We start from the raw sequence: 19,065 nt of genomic DNA, 5'->3' as shown, positions 1-19,065 counted from the left end.
TACCAGTCAGTTAAAATTGTAGCAAATTCATAGCACTTGTGTTGCTGGTGCCTCTTTTGTAACGGAGTATATAAATTACTTTACTGCACAAGGATTCCTCTGAGATACATTTTGCAATTGATTTTCGCACTGAACTGGGATTTTTTTCATTGTATGTTTTATTCTCTTGACCTTATAGAACGAATGCTAGTGTAACAATTGGCAGGCAGAAATTCAGGCTTTGGTGCTGGAATGAGGAGATTAGGCATTTGGCATTCAGAGCACTCTAACATGGTAAATGTGGAAAAACTCTTGTTAGAAGTCATTGAATCTTTAGTGACTATCGTTTGAAACTGGAGCAGCAGGATCAACAGTGGGATAGTTTCAAATAAGCATTCTGATTCTGTTTTGAAAGATTGTCAGTGGTTGTCACTATGTCTGCATCTGATATTGGGCAAATAGATTATATTTTCTGTTTCTGTAGAATATATAAAATGTGTATGTGTGTATGTTTCAGTGGGAGCTGCATTCAGTTTTCAGTGCCTTATGGTATAAAAATTAGAAAAGTAAGCTTATAAAGCAAAAGTAATTAAACTCACATATTACTGGAAAGCAAAGCAGAGATATCTGTCTTCCTGCAGTAATAACTGTAGAGGCTAGAATGCATGGGAAACAGCAGAAATAATGGTGACCAGCTTTCAGAAAGAAAATGTATTTCTTTCAGGTTCTGTGTTAAATACATCAAATGTTGATGTTAAATATATACACATGTGTATATATGGATCAATAGCTAATTAATATTTAATGTTATGTCCAGATTAGTTTTTACTTGCTGTTTTCCTCCTAGAAACTAAAAGCAGAAGACATACTAAGCAGTTTACATATTCTGCAAATTAAGATTCAACGTAACATGAATGGAGTATTCTACATTGTTCTCATACTATACAGATGGTGAAGTAAATTGGCCTTTTTGAGCCTCTAAGGAGCAAAATTACTGTGTTCCTGATTCTCAGAACAACATGGTCTGCCAGCAAGAGGCATAAATCTTCCTGATTCTCAGAACAATGTGGTCTGCCAGCAAGAGGCATAAATCTTCCTAAATCCTTTCATGAAGAACAAGAGAGAGATAGTGGGTCAGCATGCAGAAGAGCATAAATCCAGGGGAATTGAATAGCTGAAGCACAGAGTGCATCTGATAGTGGAAAGTGACCATATAAGAGTATACATAACGATATTGCAGTATGCTGTCTGACTACTGCAGTGGTAGAGCTTAGACAGTTTCCTTGCAAAAAGCTGTGGGGCAGCTCACTGTCAATGCTCTTAACTTTAATTTTGAGGTTTCATCACTGTAATTCACAGATGAGAGCCCTCTCATTTCCGTATCTAGAAATTGCTCATAAGGAAACTGTAACCAAGCTGCAGTTTGAGAGAGAAACAGTGCTGTGTTAGCTGCTCCAGTTTGGAATGTTAGAGACTGGATTTACATTAGGCACAGTAAAATCTTAGTAACTTCTTTGTAAAGAAGCTTATTTTTCATAATAGTCAAGGCAAGGACTTCAGAATACCTCATTATGTTTTCTTTTTCTTTCTTTTCCCTCCAAAATTACTGTTTTTGTGGGCAGTTACTTAACAGAAGTACCTCCTCCGGAATTGCAGACATCATTGACATAGTTTAGCTGCAACAGAGGACATTGCTTAGAATTGCTGAGTATGCCCTTCACTTGCATCACAGAAGTATTGGTTGCATTTTGAAGGACTGTGTGAAGTAATTGCTGACAGTGGCAGACAGTGTGCTGTTCTTTTCTATTAAAACACTTCTTCCAAACAGTGGTATCAAGCAGACTTATTGACATGTTTTCTCACTCAAGAAAAGGATGAGGCCAGCAGTGGCTCACTTTCTGTCAGTAGCACAAACAACTTGCCCTTTTTTACAAACAATAAATGACTCTGGATATCTGTGAGTTCCCATTAAATTCATTATGGCTATTACTAAACAGCTTTTTTTCAGCAGGCACACCAAACCAGGAGTGAAACAATAAACTGTCCTCTCTGTTCCAGAAATGAGCCCCACATGGGGGTGTGGGGTGGGAGGCATTGAGGCAGTGGAATAGTGCTGTGCATTCTATAAATACATTTGGACAACAAAGGTAAAGATGGCTTTAGTGTCTAACATGCTAGAGTTAAACTCTTCTAATCAAATTTAAAGGGCTTAGATACTGTTTTGCTAGTTCAAGGGTAGGTTGAGCTTGACCACGTTTGTGTTCCTTTCACAGGTAGACATAATATGTGGCGATCACCTGCTAGAACACTACCAGACACTGAGGGAAATTCGTCAAGCCATAGGAGAGAGTGCAGTACAGGTATGTGTGGCAGCTGGGGCCTTGTTCCAGGTTTTGTATTTTAAAATAGAAGTCTGTCTTAAGCCATCAGGTAGCACCAACTTGTCTGAAGAAGTCACTTAGGAAATCTCTCCATCTTATGCAAAATGTTTCTTGTATTATAAATAGGGTTGAGAAGTATACATGCGGTAAGAGTGATCTTGATGGTTTGATGTTCTGGGTATGAGGGTTTTGTGGGATTTTTTTTCTGTTCTGAAACAAGTAGCTATCTTATCAGTGACAAGTTATACCAGCCTTTCTTTCAATTAACATTCCTTGTTTTCCTCCTTGGCAATTGCATCTCTGCAAGAAGTCAAAGGACTGAGGTGTCCCAAATAAGGCTAGCCTTGTGACCGGGTCAGGGGAATAAACTTGCTCATAAAAGCACAAAAGATACAGAATAATGAATGCAATTAATGTCCTTGATGTATATTATATCAATCCTGGTCACTGCATGAGTGTATAGCCAACAATATCTTCTTGCTAATTTACTGTCTTAAGTGCTGCTGGCTCTGCAAATAAGAAGGCATATTTTTATTTCCTTGGGAATCTTTTCAAGCGTCTTTATAATGGGAAGGTCACACCAGCTTAGAAATGCAGCAAAACTGATGAAGTAGTCTGCCCAGTGCATTCGAAGGTTTAGGTGTAAAATCATGATGTATGGCAAACTGTATATTAATGAAACTTGGAAGTCTGAAGAGTGAATGTTTAATACAGTGGGAAGAAATAGGGTTGGTATTTTATTTGGAAAGCAATCTAAGCAGATGGCAGGAAGGCTAAAATAGCAAATTTAGTTCTCTTGACTTGTTTGTGCACACACATGCACAATCTTTTACATTTAAATTTCCTGGTGAGCCCTTTCATGCTACAAGAGGGCTTCTGTGTTGGGGCAAGTAGTGGAAAGCTGATTTCAAAGTATCTTGGATATTGTATCACCTGTACCTGATTTGAGTAACTAGGAGGGATCCCATAGTCAGGGAAGACTTGTGTGGCACTTGCTGGTGTTGGCAAACATGAAAAATCTTGAGGCTTGTGGTGTGTACCTCAGTTTCTGCAGTCAAAGGGAATAAATGCCATACTTGATGTCTTAGCTGTTTATATAATAACTTGAAGAAAAAATGAAAATGTAACCTAACCTGCTTGGGGAGCCAGGGGATAGAAACCAGGAGGAAGCAGCACTGATAACAAAAACTTGCTTCTAATGTAATGAGTTCATTGCAAGTAAATGCAGCAATCAACACATAGTGATCGAAGTGCCCTCTACTAAAAGCTTCAGTAAATAGGAGAGAGATGATTTATTTCTCAGTCCAGGGTTATAGTGATGTATACATGCTTTTAGACTTCATCTTAGCACAAAAGCTTTTCATGTATGAAAATTGCTCTTGGGGAAGCACTTTAAGGAAAGCTGCACCGGTTTCATTTCCTGTCAGAAATGGATCTGCCCAGTTGAAGTTTAGTGTCTTTCATTTCTTGTCAGAATTGGGTCTGCCTGATTGATGTTTAGTGGCTCAGTACCAGTTAGTAGCTCCACAGAGAGAACAGTTGTCTCAGGATACACTCTCCAGTGATGTTTCAAGTCTCATTATTACAAAACCAGTATGCTAGTGGTGAATTCTCACACACCCGCTCTCTTGGGCAAACAAATAGAAAAAGATCTTTGCTTTTTGTGAAGTCTTGTGCTTTCATAGTCACTTTTGCCAGCGAATTTGAAAGATGAGGTTCGCCCTTAGTTTTTCTTCATTTTCTTGTAAAACGTCTTAGGATGCCAAATAGTTACAGCAGGAGTGCTGCAAATAAACCACACAGTTTCTTCTTTTTTGATATTGAAATAATTGTGATATTTTGGGGTTTTATAGTCTCACAGTATATTATTTTGCAGAAATAAAGAGGATTAATTTCTAGGATTAAAAAACCTTGGAAAACGTTTTTAGATAATTATCCAGAAAAAAAAGACTAATAGGTCAAGTCTAAAAATGGTACTGGTTGATTTTTGTTTCACCAAGACCTGAAATTCAATGAGGGGCATCGTTGTCCTGGCCCAGTGAGACTACAGAGGAACATTTGATGGATTTCACATTAAGCTCTCAGGGCATCTTGTGCCACCATAACCTTCCAGCCTTTCCAAACCAGTGTTGGAGCTTGGAATGCCCCTAACAACTCTCACTAGGATGCTGGAATACTCTTCAAAACTGCTGTTGTCATTTACCAATTTCTGAGGTTCATTGTTGATGCTTCATGCTAAGAAAATAGCTTCAGTAGCTACTTTGAAATACAAAGTCATTTAAAGGAATAAACATTGGGGTTTTTTATTTAGATGAATACAGTCAGTGTCAGAGGAGAAAAATAACTGCTCTTCTAAACCGCATTTTTCACTTGCAAGTTCATTCATATAAGTTGTTATCCTTTTTGCCAAGAAAAGTGATTTTAAAAATGTAGATAATTTTCTCTTTGCCAAAGGCATTAATTTTAACGTGCATTCTTTGGCAGCATTTACACTGGAAGTTTTTTTTCAATGCAGTGCAGCATTACATATGCTGTGTGTGATTTATTTTTCTGGGCCGTAATCACCCTAAATTTTGGGGGGCTTTTACTCCTCCTGAATGGTTCTTAAATGCTCAAGATTGTTTTGTGAAGATTTTGGGTGTTGGGGTTTTTTTTCCCCGCTGAGTAACAATGTGTAGTGATGCCTTAGAGCCTCAGTAAATTAAAGCCTCCTATAGGTGCAAGCTAGCAGGGTTTTAGTTGTTCTGAATAACTATGTGCGTTTCCAGCAAGTGTGGGAAGATCAAGTGTGATCTGATGGTAAAATAAATATTCCCAATACCAACCCCATAATAACCTGTTTGGGTTGTTTTAACTGGAATAAATAGGCAAGTAATTTTAGTGGTTGAATGTAAATGATCTAACATGTTACTGAGTAGTTGATAGAAGGCTTAAAAAAAAAAAAAGGAATAAATCTTGTAGATCTCAAGATATTTTATAATTTCTGAAATTGGGTGGTTGCTTGAATCTTTCTAATTATTTGGAAATATGATTTCTAACTGTGTTTAGGGCAAAAACATAAAAAACTTGCTGCACGGAATTTATATAAAAAGAAGCGACTTTGCCTGATTTTTAAATCCGTGTAATACTTGTGGAATTTACTGCAAGGAGAGATCAAAGACACTGATACAAATTTTTTAAGAGGCTCAATTTTGTTACCAAGCATTGAGATCTGCCTGTAATCAAGAGTTTGATCAAGTGGCCTCGGAAGGAAGCTTGTTATTAACTGTATGAGAATGTAATTTCTTCCCTGTATTACCTTCCTCCCCTCTGCTGCACAAATGCACAAGATCCAAGCTGCTAGTTATTGTCACTTGTCTGAAACTGGCCTCCTCAGAGTTCTGCATCACTGATGGATATAATGAGCTCACACATGGGAAAAGCTAAAAAGAGTAGCTTCCTTTATGTTCCTGGCCCTTGGCACAGAGGTCTTGCAGACTGTAATGCTCTCTTTGTACCTGTCACCTTTTTGTAACCCAATGCCGTTGGTTGTTTTTTTTGCTGTCTCTCCTAAGATGGGCAGTAAGATCTGTGATCTAATTTAATGACTGTGACCCTCTAGCACACATCTGCTATGGAAGTGTTCTGCTCTCTGCTGTGGGGATACTGAATTTGAAAGCGAGGTGCTTTTTGCTGCTGCTGCTCTTACAACATCAAAAGGTGTATATATTATGATGTTTCTGTCTGTCAGTTCCACTCTAAAGCTTATAGTTGGATGTAACAGGTGGGGTCCTTTCCATTTGTTTGGGTCAGGTTCACAAATGTGTGGCAAACAACACTGGAGAGTTTTGCAGTAAGAAGGGATCATATTTCATTTTGCTTTTCTTTTGGGCATGTCTGAGTTAGCCTGATTTGAGATTTGTAATAAGCAGTGAGAGCTCCTTCTCTGTTTGGATTTCCTTTTAAGAACAGTATCTGGAGAGAGCAGCTGAAAATATATAGAAATGTATAATACTTAAGAAGTTAATAATTACAGAGTAAGCAGTGTCAGTACTTGGTTAATTCTCAGGTTCTCTTTGTACAGAAGGAATTGCAGTGGGTTTGGCCTTTGGTTTAATAGGGATATTTCATATGTAGATAATTCCATTAAATGTTTTACTGCCAAATATACCATTTGAAAACTCATTCATCAAAGAATACTGTTGTAGCATTTTCTTGTATAAATATTTATTTCCTTTAAGAAACTCTGCAGTAGAGGAAAAACTGGTTTTGACTACAGTTCTCAAAAAAGTAAGTTTGAATGTGTCTTTCTCTATTAAAGTAGCTGACAGGCACAAGGAGTAAGTATATATTTGTGAAGGTATAGCAACATAGTGTGTGCCAAGAGGTTCATAAGTAAATTCATAGTACCTGTTCTACCTCACAAGAGGGGAGGATGGTCAAGATCCTATCTTCATACTGCAACACAGTCATCCCACATTATGCTAGGCACTGAGTAAAGTTCTTTTTAACTCTTAAACTGTCTCCCCCTGTATCCTTCTATGATTTAGCAATGGATTTCTGGTTATTAACAGGGTAAGAAGATGGAGGAAAGATAGTGAGCTGTCACTAATACCACAAGAATAAACTAGGGGTTTTTATTCCTGTTCATTGGAGTTAAGGTTGGCCCTCATTTGTCGTTGTAAGCATCCTTTAAACGAAAATGGAGCTGCATGAGATGCACAGAGCACATTTGCTGTTCTCAAGCTGTTTGTATCACCACTAGCTGTAGAGTTAGGGAGCATGTTTATTTGCTGTAGCCTGAACATTGTCTCTTTAGTAGCTATTTTAATGTGCTGTCCTTTTTTTCCAACATAACCCTTCTGGTTGGTTTTGAAAGTTCTTGTAAAAGAATACTTTAATCCACTTTTCTCATTGCCTGCACTTTAATCCCGTTTTTTGGATCTTCAGTATTGATCTTATGACTGACATCATCACGTCCAGTGATGCAAAGCATTTGGGTTTGATTTCCCTTAGATTTGACTTGTGGATGCCAGAAGTTTGTAGACTCAAAAGCGACAGGCTAAGTTAAAAGAAAAGTCATCAGAAGACACTTGATACAAAGCTACTTTGACTTTGGGCTCAGGAACTTCCTGAGAAAAGCCAGAAGCAGTGTTTCAGGTGTTACTAAATGAGTGTGTTGGCTAAACTGATTAAAGTATTGCTGTTGCAGATCTGTTCTCCTTTGTTATGAATCTGTTTTCTTTCACCATCACATTTGAAAACTCCAATAGCTCTTCCATTTTTCTTTTCCCTTGAAAATAACATACTGCACTTTTTTTTTCCTCAGCTTTCTTTCTAGTGTCACTGTTTAGCTGCCAGACAAAGAAAATAACGGTAGAAGAACTAGTAAAATAATTACACACAGCAGCAGTTAGGATGGTTTTCTGCTGAAAGAGCTTTGTGGCACTAGAGGCAAAATGAGGCTATTTTTCTATACGAGGTCATCTTCCAGACAAAACATAAGAGGTGTTGATAGGCACTGTCTGAAAAGAACTCCCAAGGGAAGAAAAAGAGCGTATCATGGAGGCATGGAAAAGCCCATTCTGTCCTCTTGACTCTTTTTGAGATGAATTTCTTAATCCTAAATTTCCTCTAATGCAAAATGGCTCAGATTTTTTTCATGAATAGTTGAGGCTACACCAACCAGTCCAAAGCATTTTTACATAGATAACAAATTATTGTTTAAAAAACCCATATATTCTTCCAAAACACTCTGTTTAGACTAATATAGTACTTTCTACTGTTACTGTATTTTAATGCAGAACCTGTAAAATGGCGACAGTCTTTTCACTATTTTTGTGGTAATTAACTTTTTCATTAAAGATTTTTAATGTGCTGGTATACCCCCTCACACAGAACCGTGTAACTTCTCTGAAATGTATGTTGTCTTAGGTCCTGTATGTTAACAGACAAAAACATCAGAAGCAAAATACGGTAGAAGTTCTGACATGTCAGTTGTGATTAATGCAGTTTTTTCTTCAAAAGAAAACTTTTATTAAAGCCTGTCTGTATAACTAGGTCTAATGAAACAAGTCAGATTCCCAGTGGATCAATGGTGGAAGCAGACTAAGTGCTAGACCTTCCACCAGCTGTGTGTGAATTAAGTGACATCAAGTAAGACTGATGAGTCAAGAAGGTCCTGTTTCACAGGTGAAAGGTTTTTTTTTTTAATGTGGAACAGTCTCAGAAGAGGAGAAACATCACTTAATAGATTTTTTTTTTATTATTATTATTCCTTGTATTCTTACTTAATAAATGTGTAGTAGTAGTCTGGGCTCTTCCAGTACAGCTTTTGGCAGCACCTTCTAGAACTACTTAACTGATAACTGTTTTTTTCTGCACCACAGTATCATGTGGAAAACAGCATGAGTTGTAAATGAGAGCCTATTGTATGAAGATAACTCCATTATAACTTAAAATACATGAAAATAAAAGCAAAGTACCAGATTTTACCTTTTTTAACACCCTTTTCCATCTCAAAGAGGAGAGGGGAATATAATGATTTGCCTTGATATTTCAAAACTTGTATTCACCATACAGAAGTGACATGGTGTAAAATGGTGAGTGAGATTGAAGCTGAGGTTCTGACAGGCAGTGACTGTCATACCAGGCAGTGACAGAAATGCCTCATAGAGAAGGTGAAGCGGTATGATGATGCAGTTTCTTTCTCTTCTCTCTAGGACGGTTTACTTGTACTGCACTATGGCTTGGTAGTATCTCCACTAACTGTAACTTAAAGATTGCTAGAATATCAGAAGGCAAAAGAATCCAAGTCATCAAGCTTCTTCACTGCTGTTTTTCACCAAAGGCCATCGTATTTCCTGTGACAGGAAGCAAGTAAAAGGAACCATCGCTAACTGCTGTATGCTTGTAACTTAACGACTGACTTTACCACTGTAAAAAATTACTTCTGTAAGTACAGCTGTAGATGTTGCTATGCTTTGTGTTACAAATTACTGTCTTCAAATTTCACTCAGCTCAGGGAATTTAAACACTCAGAGTAGCTGCATTTTTTTACTTTCTAAAACCACAAGATCTCATGAGGTGAACAGCCTTTTTTCCCTCTTAGCTGTGAGATATTCCTTGCTTTCTAAGTGTCTAGCTGGAACAGTGCTCTCAGGGATGATCTTCAGTGGGCAGTGTAACTTATTCTGAGGAGGAGACAGTCATTTGTCTAAAAAACAAAGAAGTGTGCTGTGATCATCTGTCTTCGGAGGTGATTTGTGGAGAGGAAGGGAACTTTAGGAATGCAGACCAAAATGGGTAGAAAATGACACATCATAAGCATTGGAATTTTTTTCAGAAGTAGCATTAAATTTAGTTGTTTTTCCTGAAGAAAAACAATTTTGTTTGCACTGGAAATATTTGCTGGTAGTTTGGCTTATACCAAATGGTAGATCATGCCTCTCTAGTCTTAATGGAGGTGAGCTGGCTGTAAGCTGGTTAAACTATGCATGGGGGGAAAAAAAAAAGGTAGCACCTCTTTCTACCTGCTTGCTGTATGTAAAATAATCACTGTCAGCCTGATTCTGCTGTCATGTAAAATCTGTCAACTGACTTGACTGGCAGGAGCATAAACGCATAAATCCTTTCACTTTGGCACTTATCTTTCTAGCAGCAGTGAAAATGGTAGCTTTCTCCACTCTTTCTACTGTATATTAGTGCATTGTAGTGGAGACCAGGCTTGAGTAATGTAATACTTGCCTGCTACTACCAGATTCACAGAGGACATTAGGTAGCTTTAACATATTAAAATACTAGGTTTTGTGACATCTGTAATACTTCAAATTCTGTTCAGTTTAAGATTTCCATGGTTTCATGCGCAGCATTAAGGACCAGAGCTTTCTGTGTTATGGTCTTGCTGCACACCAGTTCATCAGTGTGGAGATTCATGATAGGTGCTATTATGCACCAGGCTCCTTTCCTTCACTCCAGTCAGTGTAAGGAGGGGGAAGAGACTCCTTTGTAAGGCCTTGCGAGCACCTAAGTTAGCCCAAATGCCCTTTCTGAGGGAACTGGCATCCTTTGTTTAAGGAAAGCTTTCATGAGTCCTTCCTCAGATCTCTACAATAAACATTTGGTTTTGTCTGTGAAGATGACACCATAAGGAAAAAAAAGTCTGAAGTAATTATTGTGATGCTTCTAAAAAAAAAACACAAAAAACAAAACACAACGACAAAAAACCACACAAAACATTTCTAGCTACAAATTCCTATTTTACCTTTAAAGTTTGTGTAGAAGTAGTGTTTAAAATGCAGAGGAAAATGAGATTATTTTGTAAACACTTTGTGAGTTGTGTTGATAAGAGATTATATATTGTAACAGTAAAATAAAGTTTATTTTAGTCAATTTAAAATTGAGCTCGCATATTTCCATGCCACGATCCCTGTGTCAGCCTCAAATTTATAGCAGTTGACACTGAAACTGCTGGATGTGCTCTGGGGTTGTTAGAGTGACAAATTTCAATTAGGAGGTTGAATGGTGAAGGGTACTTTAATACCAGAATCTCCACTGGAGCTAACTGCAGTATTGTTAGCTGGAGTAACATGGAATTTCTGGGACTCTCATTTTAATGAGGATTTCAGTGAGAAATGCCTCGGTAAAGATGCCAAGTTGATTTTTCAACACAGATACAGAAGAAATAATCCTGTGCAGATACAGAACCTCTTTTTCCTCATTACATACATCTTTTTGTCAAAGCCACCTCTGGATTATTTTCATTCATGTTTGTAGGTGGTGTTATCAAGTCCCCTGTGATCCGGATCTTCCTCTGCCACTCTGATTATCCTGGCTTTATACAAGGCACCTGGCTCATATACTTTATCCTGTGCTTCCTGTTTCATTATCGCTTATGGTTCTGTTTTCTATGTATAGCTCTATGCTTTTAACAAGTTAGCAGTATAGTCACATTTTACATTGAAAATTCTCCAGTAATCCAAGCTTGAACTTCATGTCTACAGAAGGGCTTATCTGCAAAGTTTTACAGCTATGTAGAAGCTGATAGCTAATTTAAATTAATATCATTTTAGGGTACTGATGACTCTGCTGCCACTGACTTTGATGTCAGTGTCAGTTTCTGGGTTTGGTTTTGGTTTTTTTTAAAAAGGCTTCTGCAATATCTTTAAAGAGAGGTTTTCTGTAGGGTAAATCACATGCCAGCTAAAAATGCAGAAGGCCAAGACTTCCTACTTCATTCTTTCGGTGGCTTAATGAGGAGGATTGAAGACATGTTGCCTGTGATATTTTGGTAAGAATGCTTAGTGACCTCTGATTTCCCATTTGTCCGCTTCTATTTCTTCCTCACCTGCCTTCAGTAAGCATATTGTTAATTTTTCCTGGCTGTACATCCTGCTTGCTTTCACCTTAAAGCATACCCTGAAGGCAATGATGCTTTTTCTGCTCTCCAGCTCCTGCAGTACCCCCTGGGGCTCTGCTTGGCAGGTCAGCTTGCAGCCAGGGTGACCCTTGGCTATTGCCAAGGCTGATCAGTTTCCTGCATAAAGATAAAGTCTGCTTGCTTTAAAATGTGCCAATCTTCTTTCAACTCTGCTGCTGCTGTTTTATTTCTTTTGGTCTCCTTTTAACCTTTGCTTTCCTCCAGTCACATCTGGTCCTCATGACAGAAGAGCTTCAGTAACAACAGGCCGTCTACAGGATGGCATCTATGTCCTCGTGGGAGATGAGCCAGCTTTGTTCTCTGGAAGTGAAGGAAGGTGTGCTTTGACTCATTATTTTACAGGCACTACTATTCTTTTCTCACTTGGCGAAATAATTCTGATTTCATTTTCTGGTTTCCTACTTAGCAATGTCATGGCTAATGCAGATCCTAACTAAATACTACTTGTACTGCAGCATAATTCTGAGCTGCTTGACAGGGCTGCCTGTTCCCAGCAAGAGGAGACAGTGAAGTCTAGTGTCAAGAGTTCATATAAATGCAGAATCAAGCTACAGTCCAGCCATGAGCATTGAGTCATGTTGGTTATGTTCTGCCTGTTTCCTTTGTGTTTAATACAGATTTAGTGTAATAAGAAGATAAGGTTCAAGAGACTAGTGAAATGTGCAGCTGAGCTCTCTTTAAATGGAGGGGTGCTGCACTGACCTGTATAACTGTCATTTATGTTCTGAACACCGCTATTGCATCCAGCCTTGATCTGCGTTGCCACCAGACTGTGGCACACACGAGTGAGGAGAACCCTTAACACTTACTTCAATAGATGTGAAACAACCACTGAGTTTTACTGAAAAACCATTCAAGTGTGTCTAATACTAGTCTGAATTTTTTTTTTTTTTGGGGGGGGGGGGAGGAATCACCAGGCACTTATATGCAATGATTTATGTTCATGCATGTTAATAGTCACTAATAAATAAAAACTACATCCTGCTATTTCTGTATTCACTTCTCTCCAGTGTGGAGTATCATTATCGTGAAATTTGTCCTCCATACAAATGGGGGCACAGGAGGATCCACTCCAGCAGTTGAGAGAGAGCCTATTAACAGAGGCATAGGAGTTATGTTTATATCTCTTTCTTTTAAAGGGAGGTGGTCAAGTTGTCCACATGAATCTTCTAATTTGCTGCATGCTCAATGGAGTGCACCAGGTGCCAGCCTGGATGTTTAGGTATTTTAAAATGTACTTGTTCTTATGTGATAGGTACTTGCTGAGAGATAGACAGAATGTTGCAAATCATCCATTCTCATCACTTTTGCTTATTCATTTTCTCTATCTCCTTTTTTTCTGTAACCCTAAGTAGTTCAGCACAAAAGGAAGCAGCAAGGTATGTGACATTGAGACTGACAGGCCTGTAGTTACCAGGGTCGTCCTGTTGCCCTTGAAGATTGGGACAATGTTTGCCAGCTTCCAGTCAACTGGGACCTCTCCAGTTTCCCAAGGGCACTGAAAAATGAGAGAGGTCTCACTGTGACATCAGCCAGCTCTTTACCCTTGGATGAATCTCATTAGGCCCCATTGACTTATAGGGATCTAGCTGGAGCAGCAAGTCCTGTACAAGTTCAGCGTTTATTAAGAGTTTATCATTCCCACAGTCTTGGTTCTCTAGCCCAGGGCACTGGGGGCCCCTGAGCCCATCATCAGTGTTGAAGACTGAGGCAAAGAAAGCATTGAACGTCTCTGCCTTGTTTGTTTGTGAGGTGACCATGCTTATCAAGTAATGGACCAATGTTATTTCTGGTCTGCCTTTTGCCATTAACATATTTTTAAAAGCCCTTCTTATTGTCCCTCATAGTACTGGTCAGCTTTGACTCCAGTGGGGTCTTTGGCTGCACAAATTGCCTCCATGCAGTGGCAAACAGCATCCCTGTAGTCCTCCCATGTTGCCTAAACTTGCTTCCACTGGCCATATACTTTCTTTTTTTGCCTTATTTCTAGAAGAAAATCTCTGCTAAGCCAAGCTGGCCTTCTGCCTCGCCTGCTTGGCTTCCTACATTTTGGAATTGCCTGCTCCTGTGCTCTTAGGAGTTGGTACTTAAAGCGACCAGCACTGATGGACCCCAGGACCTTCAAAAGTTTTTCCCCAGGGGACCTTACCAAGTAGTTCTCAGAGCAACCTGAAGTCTGTTCTCCTCATGTCCAGAGTTGAGGTCTTGCTGGCAGTTTTCTTCCTGTTACCATAGATTTTGAAGCTGACTGCTTCATGGTTCTTGTGGCCGAGAGCGCCACCAATTGCCACTTGACCCACAAGACCCTCTCTGTTAATAAGCAACAAATCAAGGAAGACACCCTTCCTGGTCGGTTCCCTTAGTACCTGTACCAAGGAGTTATCCTCCAGATAGTTTAGGAATCTTCTGGATGTGTTTGTACCAGCTGTGTGGTATTCCCTGTAGACATCTGGCAAGTTTAAGTCCCCCACAAGGACAAGGGCAGATGACTTGGAGGCATCCCTTTTGTTCCTTAAAGAATAACTCTCATCAGTGTCATCATCCTGGCTGGGTGGCCTGTAGTAGACTCCCATGACACCATCTGCTTTGTCTGTCCCTTAATCCTTACACAGAGGTTCTCAACTGTGCCATCGCCAACTGCAAGCTCTGTGCATTCCAGCTCCTCCGCTGCATACAATGCCACGCCCCTGTCTTGCCTGACCTGCCTGTACCTCCTGAAGAGCCTGTAACCATCCATTATGGCACACCAGCCACAGGACTTATCCCACCAGGTTTCATTTATGCCAGTAACGACATATCTCTGGGACTGGGCCAAGGCTTCCAGCTCCTCTTTGTTCCTCATGCTGCACACGTTTGTGCAGAAACACTTCAAGTGCGGTTCCTTGTGCCAATCACCATGTGGAGCAGTCTGAAGAATCTCACTAGCGTGCAGCTCATCACTGACTAGCCTGGTATTGTCCCTTTCCCCCTTCCAATCCAGCTTAAAGGTCGATCAGCCCTACTAGCTCCTGAGCAAAATCCCTTTTCCCCTTCTGAGAAAGGTGCATCCCATCAGATGTCAGCAGAGCTGCTGATGAATAGACTATCCCATGAATGAAAAACCTCAAGTTCTGCCTATCACACCAGCCTTGGAGCCATGCATTGGTCAGCTGGGTCTGCCTGTTCCATTCAGTATTCTTCCCTGCTACTGAAAGGATATAAGAAAATACTACCTGAGCACCTGATCCTTCAACCAACCCCCACCCCCACAGGCTCTGAAATCCCTTTTGTTAGCACTTGGACTTCTCTTTGGTACCTCTTCTCTGCTGACATGAAGAACCAATAGTGGGTAATAGTCTGAGGACCTTGCCAGACTAGGGAGTTTCCTGGGGGCATCTCTTACCCCAGCTCCAGGGAGGCAGCAGACTTCCCAGTGGGTTGGGTCTGGTCAGCATATCAGACCCTTCCTTCCCCTCAGAAGGGAGTCACCTATGACAACTACCCTTCTTTTTTTCTTAACATGAGTGGTTGTGATGCAGGGGCTAGGCTGCCTAGATGCCCACTCCATCCCAGAAGGACTTTCATCCACATTATGGGTTATCTGTCCATCCAGTTCCAGGGCCTCATACCTGTTGTGTACGGGCACCTGGGATGGTGAGGCAGGCTGAGAGTGGATTTGCCTGCCTCCCTAAACAGGGTCCTGCTTCCATTCTCCCCCATCTCCTGGGTCTTCTCCTTCTGCCTGGTGGGGAGGGGGAGGGGGGTCCTTTGTCTCTCGTGCCACAGTTGGCTGGTGCGTCTGTCTCGGGGATGGTAGAGTACCGTTCCACCAGTCCATCTCCTTGTCTGGCTCCCTGATACTCCTCAGCCTGCGTGCCTCTTCCTAAAGCTCTGCCACCATGCTGAGCAGCTCCTTTACTTGGGCACGTCTCCCACAGGTGAGCTCACTGCTGCCATCAGATGCTGACCTGAAAATCAGGCACGCCCTGCAGCCCGGGACCTGGATGGCTGCATATTCCCTTGCAAGGTCTGTTTGGGTGGCTGCAGTGATTCTTGCAGCTGGAGAGGGCACAAGGGATGCTGAGGGCACAGCTTTTTTTGCTGGGTGGATACTACGGCTCCTGCTGTTCTCTGCTCCTTGCAAGTGGGTCGCAGCCTCTGTTTGAAGCAGCAGGGCTATGTCTGCTCATCCTGCCTGCGCCAGCTGCTGTGCCATGCCGTGCTCACTTGCGCTCCCCAGGTCCGTTTGAATTTCCTGCGGTTGCTCCTGGCAATGCCCCCACCATGTCAGCCCCACTGATGAGATCTGCTGGCTCTCCCCGGGGTCTCCCCACACCTCTGCTTGTTTCCTGGGCTCTGGGAACCCCCCTTTCCTGTTCACCGCATGCTCGCTCCACCGTGGGACTTACCATCGCCATCGCTGTGCTCCTCACTCACTGAGCATTGCCTCCAGCTTTGCCACGTTTAGATTTCCCGCAGTTTTGGCCCATATCATCTTTTAAGATGCCCTTGCTGAATGAGCCAATAGGTATTTACATTTGCTGAGGTTTCAGAAAGTTGCCATAGGTACAGGTTTAATCACTGAACAGGTCAAATTTTATTGTTTTTGAGAGAGAAATGGTAATCCCATCTGAGGTAAAACGCAATATTGATTGGCTGCCCTGCAGCTGCAAAATTCTTGCTGAAGCTGTATCACCATCTTTACTGGGTTTTGATTTAGTATAACAATATATTGGTTTCAAAGCAGCAGTTATCTGAAAAAGAAATATTTCCCAAAGTGGAAGAGAGTGCTTGTATTTTCTAATTGCTTGGTAAAATAGTCTATTTGGAAATGAAATCCTAAAATGTCTGTTTTCTCCCAAGGGAAATGTTAACAGTAGAAAAGTGGATGGTGGGGACTCAGCAAAGACTGAGAAAAATAGTGTGTTCCTGAAGCCCTTTTCATGCGGTGCTGGGAGGCAGCCAGTCCTTCCAAGACACCACGATGTGCTCAGGGCACACTGCTTGCAGCATGCCTTTCTGTAGCTTATGGTGGCAGAAGCAGTTATTAAATGATGAACCATTGTGTCCTTTCTTGCATATACCTGGCACTGAAAGGTAGGAACTCCCCGGGTGAGAAGCCCAACACCCTTCACAAGAACTTGCAGTCTCCTTTTTCTTCTTCACGGGACATGGGAAAATATTTCACCAATTAGTGGCAATAAAATAGCAAATTATTTATGTGCCACAACATACAGAGCAGGAATGGTGTTGGCCTTCCTCTGTGCAAGCAGGTAGGCTGAATGCAAGGGCACCTGCATTCTCTTTTCGGCTCTGTCCCTGACTTGCACTATGGTCTTGAACAGATTTCATCGCTTCTCAGCTCTGTCCATCTAGTGCAATAATTTCTGTGAAGTGCTGTGAATGGAAAACCCCATGCTACTGCTGGGTTTTTGAAGTCAAGCAATTAACAGGCTACTGCTGAGATCCCCTTCATGAATGCAGGTATAGCAGGACTGGTAACATTATCTGTTACCAAAGCAGCCAATTGTGTTTCTTTTGAAGACTTTACTTTTACGTGTTTAAAATTTCGCCAAATGGTAAATGTCTGGGCTGAATTTGTTGTGTTGCAGGTTGCTCCAGCTGCAAGTGGATTGATTTAGTTATCTTTGGAGAAGTTAAACCAAAAGGAACAGAAAAATCTTGGGTTTAAGAAAAAAATTGGGGGTGAACAGTTAAAAAAAAAAGTGATGCCTGTTTCCTGGTTTTTGGCGGGTTTTTTTGCTTTCACAACTTTGCCTGTTGGTTGCAAATGAGCCCACAATGAAGCTTGCCTTTGTGTTGAGGCATTCATAAGTTTTGCCCTCTGAATGGGTTTTCTGGTGTCTAGTAAGGGAAGCTTAACTTTTTAATCAACTAATGTATTTCACCTATACCTGCTTGCACGAAACTTGGAGGAATTGGATATCTCTGAGACCTTCAGCTGTCTCAAATGGGGCTGAAGTTAAAATAGCAAGCACATTAAAAAAAAAAAGATTGGAGAAGGGCCTGGGAGGTAAAGGGGACATGCAGTCCCAGTATGATCCCATAATCCTTGCTTCCTTAAGAATCTAGTCTGAGAATATTTTGGGTTGCTTCAAGCATTGCCAGCCATTCTTACTCATACAACTCTCAGGTCTCTTTGCTAGACTAGGAATTTGCTAATGAGGAGGTCTTGTGTCTGAGGTTTGGGTTTTTTTGAATTTCCATTGAAAATGTGCTTAAACTTACTGATGTTCTAAGCCTCAGTGCAAAGTGCAATTTTCAGTCTGACCTCAGCTTTTCTGATTGAGGTCTCTAAACAGCTCGTTCTTACAGACCACGCTCAGGTCTGGGCAGGTACGCCATCCCGCAGAACGACCGCGTGTGTGTCAGTGTGTTCACAAGGCTGCTCTGGGTGTATGGAAGCCAGGAGCCTGTGTCTCCTGTGCTCTCTGGGATGGAGGCAGCCAGCAGCTGCCTCCCTGCTCAAAGGCAAAGTAGCTGAGCTGGCCCTGCTGTGATAGGAACGGACTCTGGTGCCTCTGTTGTTTCAGAGCTGATGCTTATGGCACCCAAGGGCATTGCTCCCATCTACTAGCAGCAAGTGGATGTGTGCCTGGGGCTCTGGAACTGCACCCTGAAATTTTCTGGGTATTTCCCTTCCATCTAAGCATGTCTGTCTCTGTCTAGCATGAGCACTACTCCTTCTTTGTGTTACGGTGGACACAGCCGAGCTCCAGCAGGGTGGTGGGTTCTGGGCAGCAGTGTCCTTGGTGGTACATTCTGCATTAGCAAGGATATAATCATTTATCACAGAGTTGCAGGTTCTTTATTTTAGCTGGGTGAATTGCAGGGTTTTGGATGAAGACACCTGCACAGGCTGTACTGCCCTTCTGTAGGAGTGCATCCTGCTCATCCCCGTAATTGCAGAACCCAGCTCTGCAGCCCTGCTGGCTCAGCTGGGATCTGCTGGGACAAAACAAGGTCGATGAGCGTTCCCTCGGTTCACCCGACCTGATGCAGCGCCCTGTTTGCTTGTTACGCTGCATTTGCCAAGTGATCCTTACACCCATATGCCCACGAACACTTGCATGAATGAACTTAAATCGCTCGTGCTGTTTTGGTATAAACTTTGCTTTAAAGTGTCAGGCCCCACTGATGTGGGGCACATCTGATCATTCAGATGCATCTGTTTGGCTGCTGGTGTTAGGGCTCTGCATGGGTCACTCAGGGAAGCAGCTCTTCTTGAGGAGGTCTCTGTGCTAAGAGCTGGCAAGAAGAGAGCTGGACGGATCCAGCCAAAGGTGC

At 41.4% G+C, this 19,065-nt stretch overlaps 1 protein-coding gene across 7 annotated transcripts in view; it reads left to right on the top strand.

Annotated features, from left to right (window-relative positions):
* Window positions 1-19,065, top strand: part of PCGF6 (polycomb group ring finger 6) — a 44,430-nt gene that overhangs the window by 17,265 nt on the left and 8,100 nt on the right. For 4 of the 7 annotated variants that reach the window (XM_064464079.1, XM_064464080.1, XM_064464077.1 and 1 more), the window contains exon 9: window positions 2,253-2,339. In XM_064464079.1, coding sequence (XP_064320149.1) covers window positions 2,253-2,339 — 87 coding nt within the window. Of the gene's footprint in view, window positions 1-2,252; window positions 2,340-9,061; window positions 10,738-11,523; window positions 11,629-11,982; window positions 12,783-19,065 lie in introns of those variants that run through there. The other 3 variants (XR_010374986.1, XR_010374987.1, XM_064464078.1) reach the window with 3 other exon arrangements.

The sequence above is a fragment of the Phalacrocorax carbo genome, chromosome 12 (genome assembly GCF_963921805.1).
Source record: "Phalacrocorax carbo chromosome 12, bPhaCar2.1, whole genome shotgun sequence".
In the NCBI taxonomy this organism is placed as follows: domain Eukaryota; kingdom Metazoa; phylum Chordata; class Aves; order Suliformes; family Phalacrocoracidae; genus Phalacrocorax; species Phalacrocorax carbo.
This window is presented reverse-complemented; position numbering and strand designations above follow the sequence as displayed.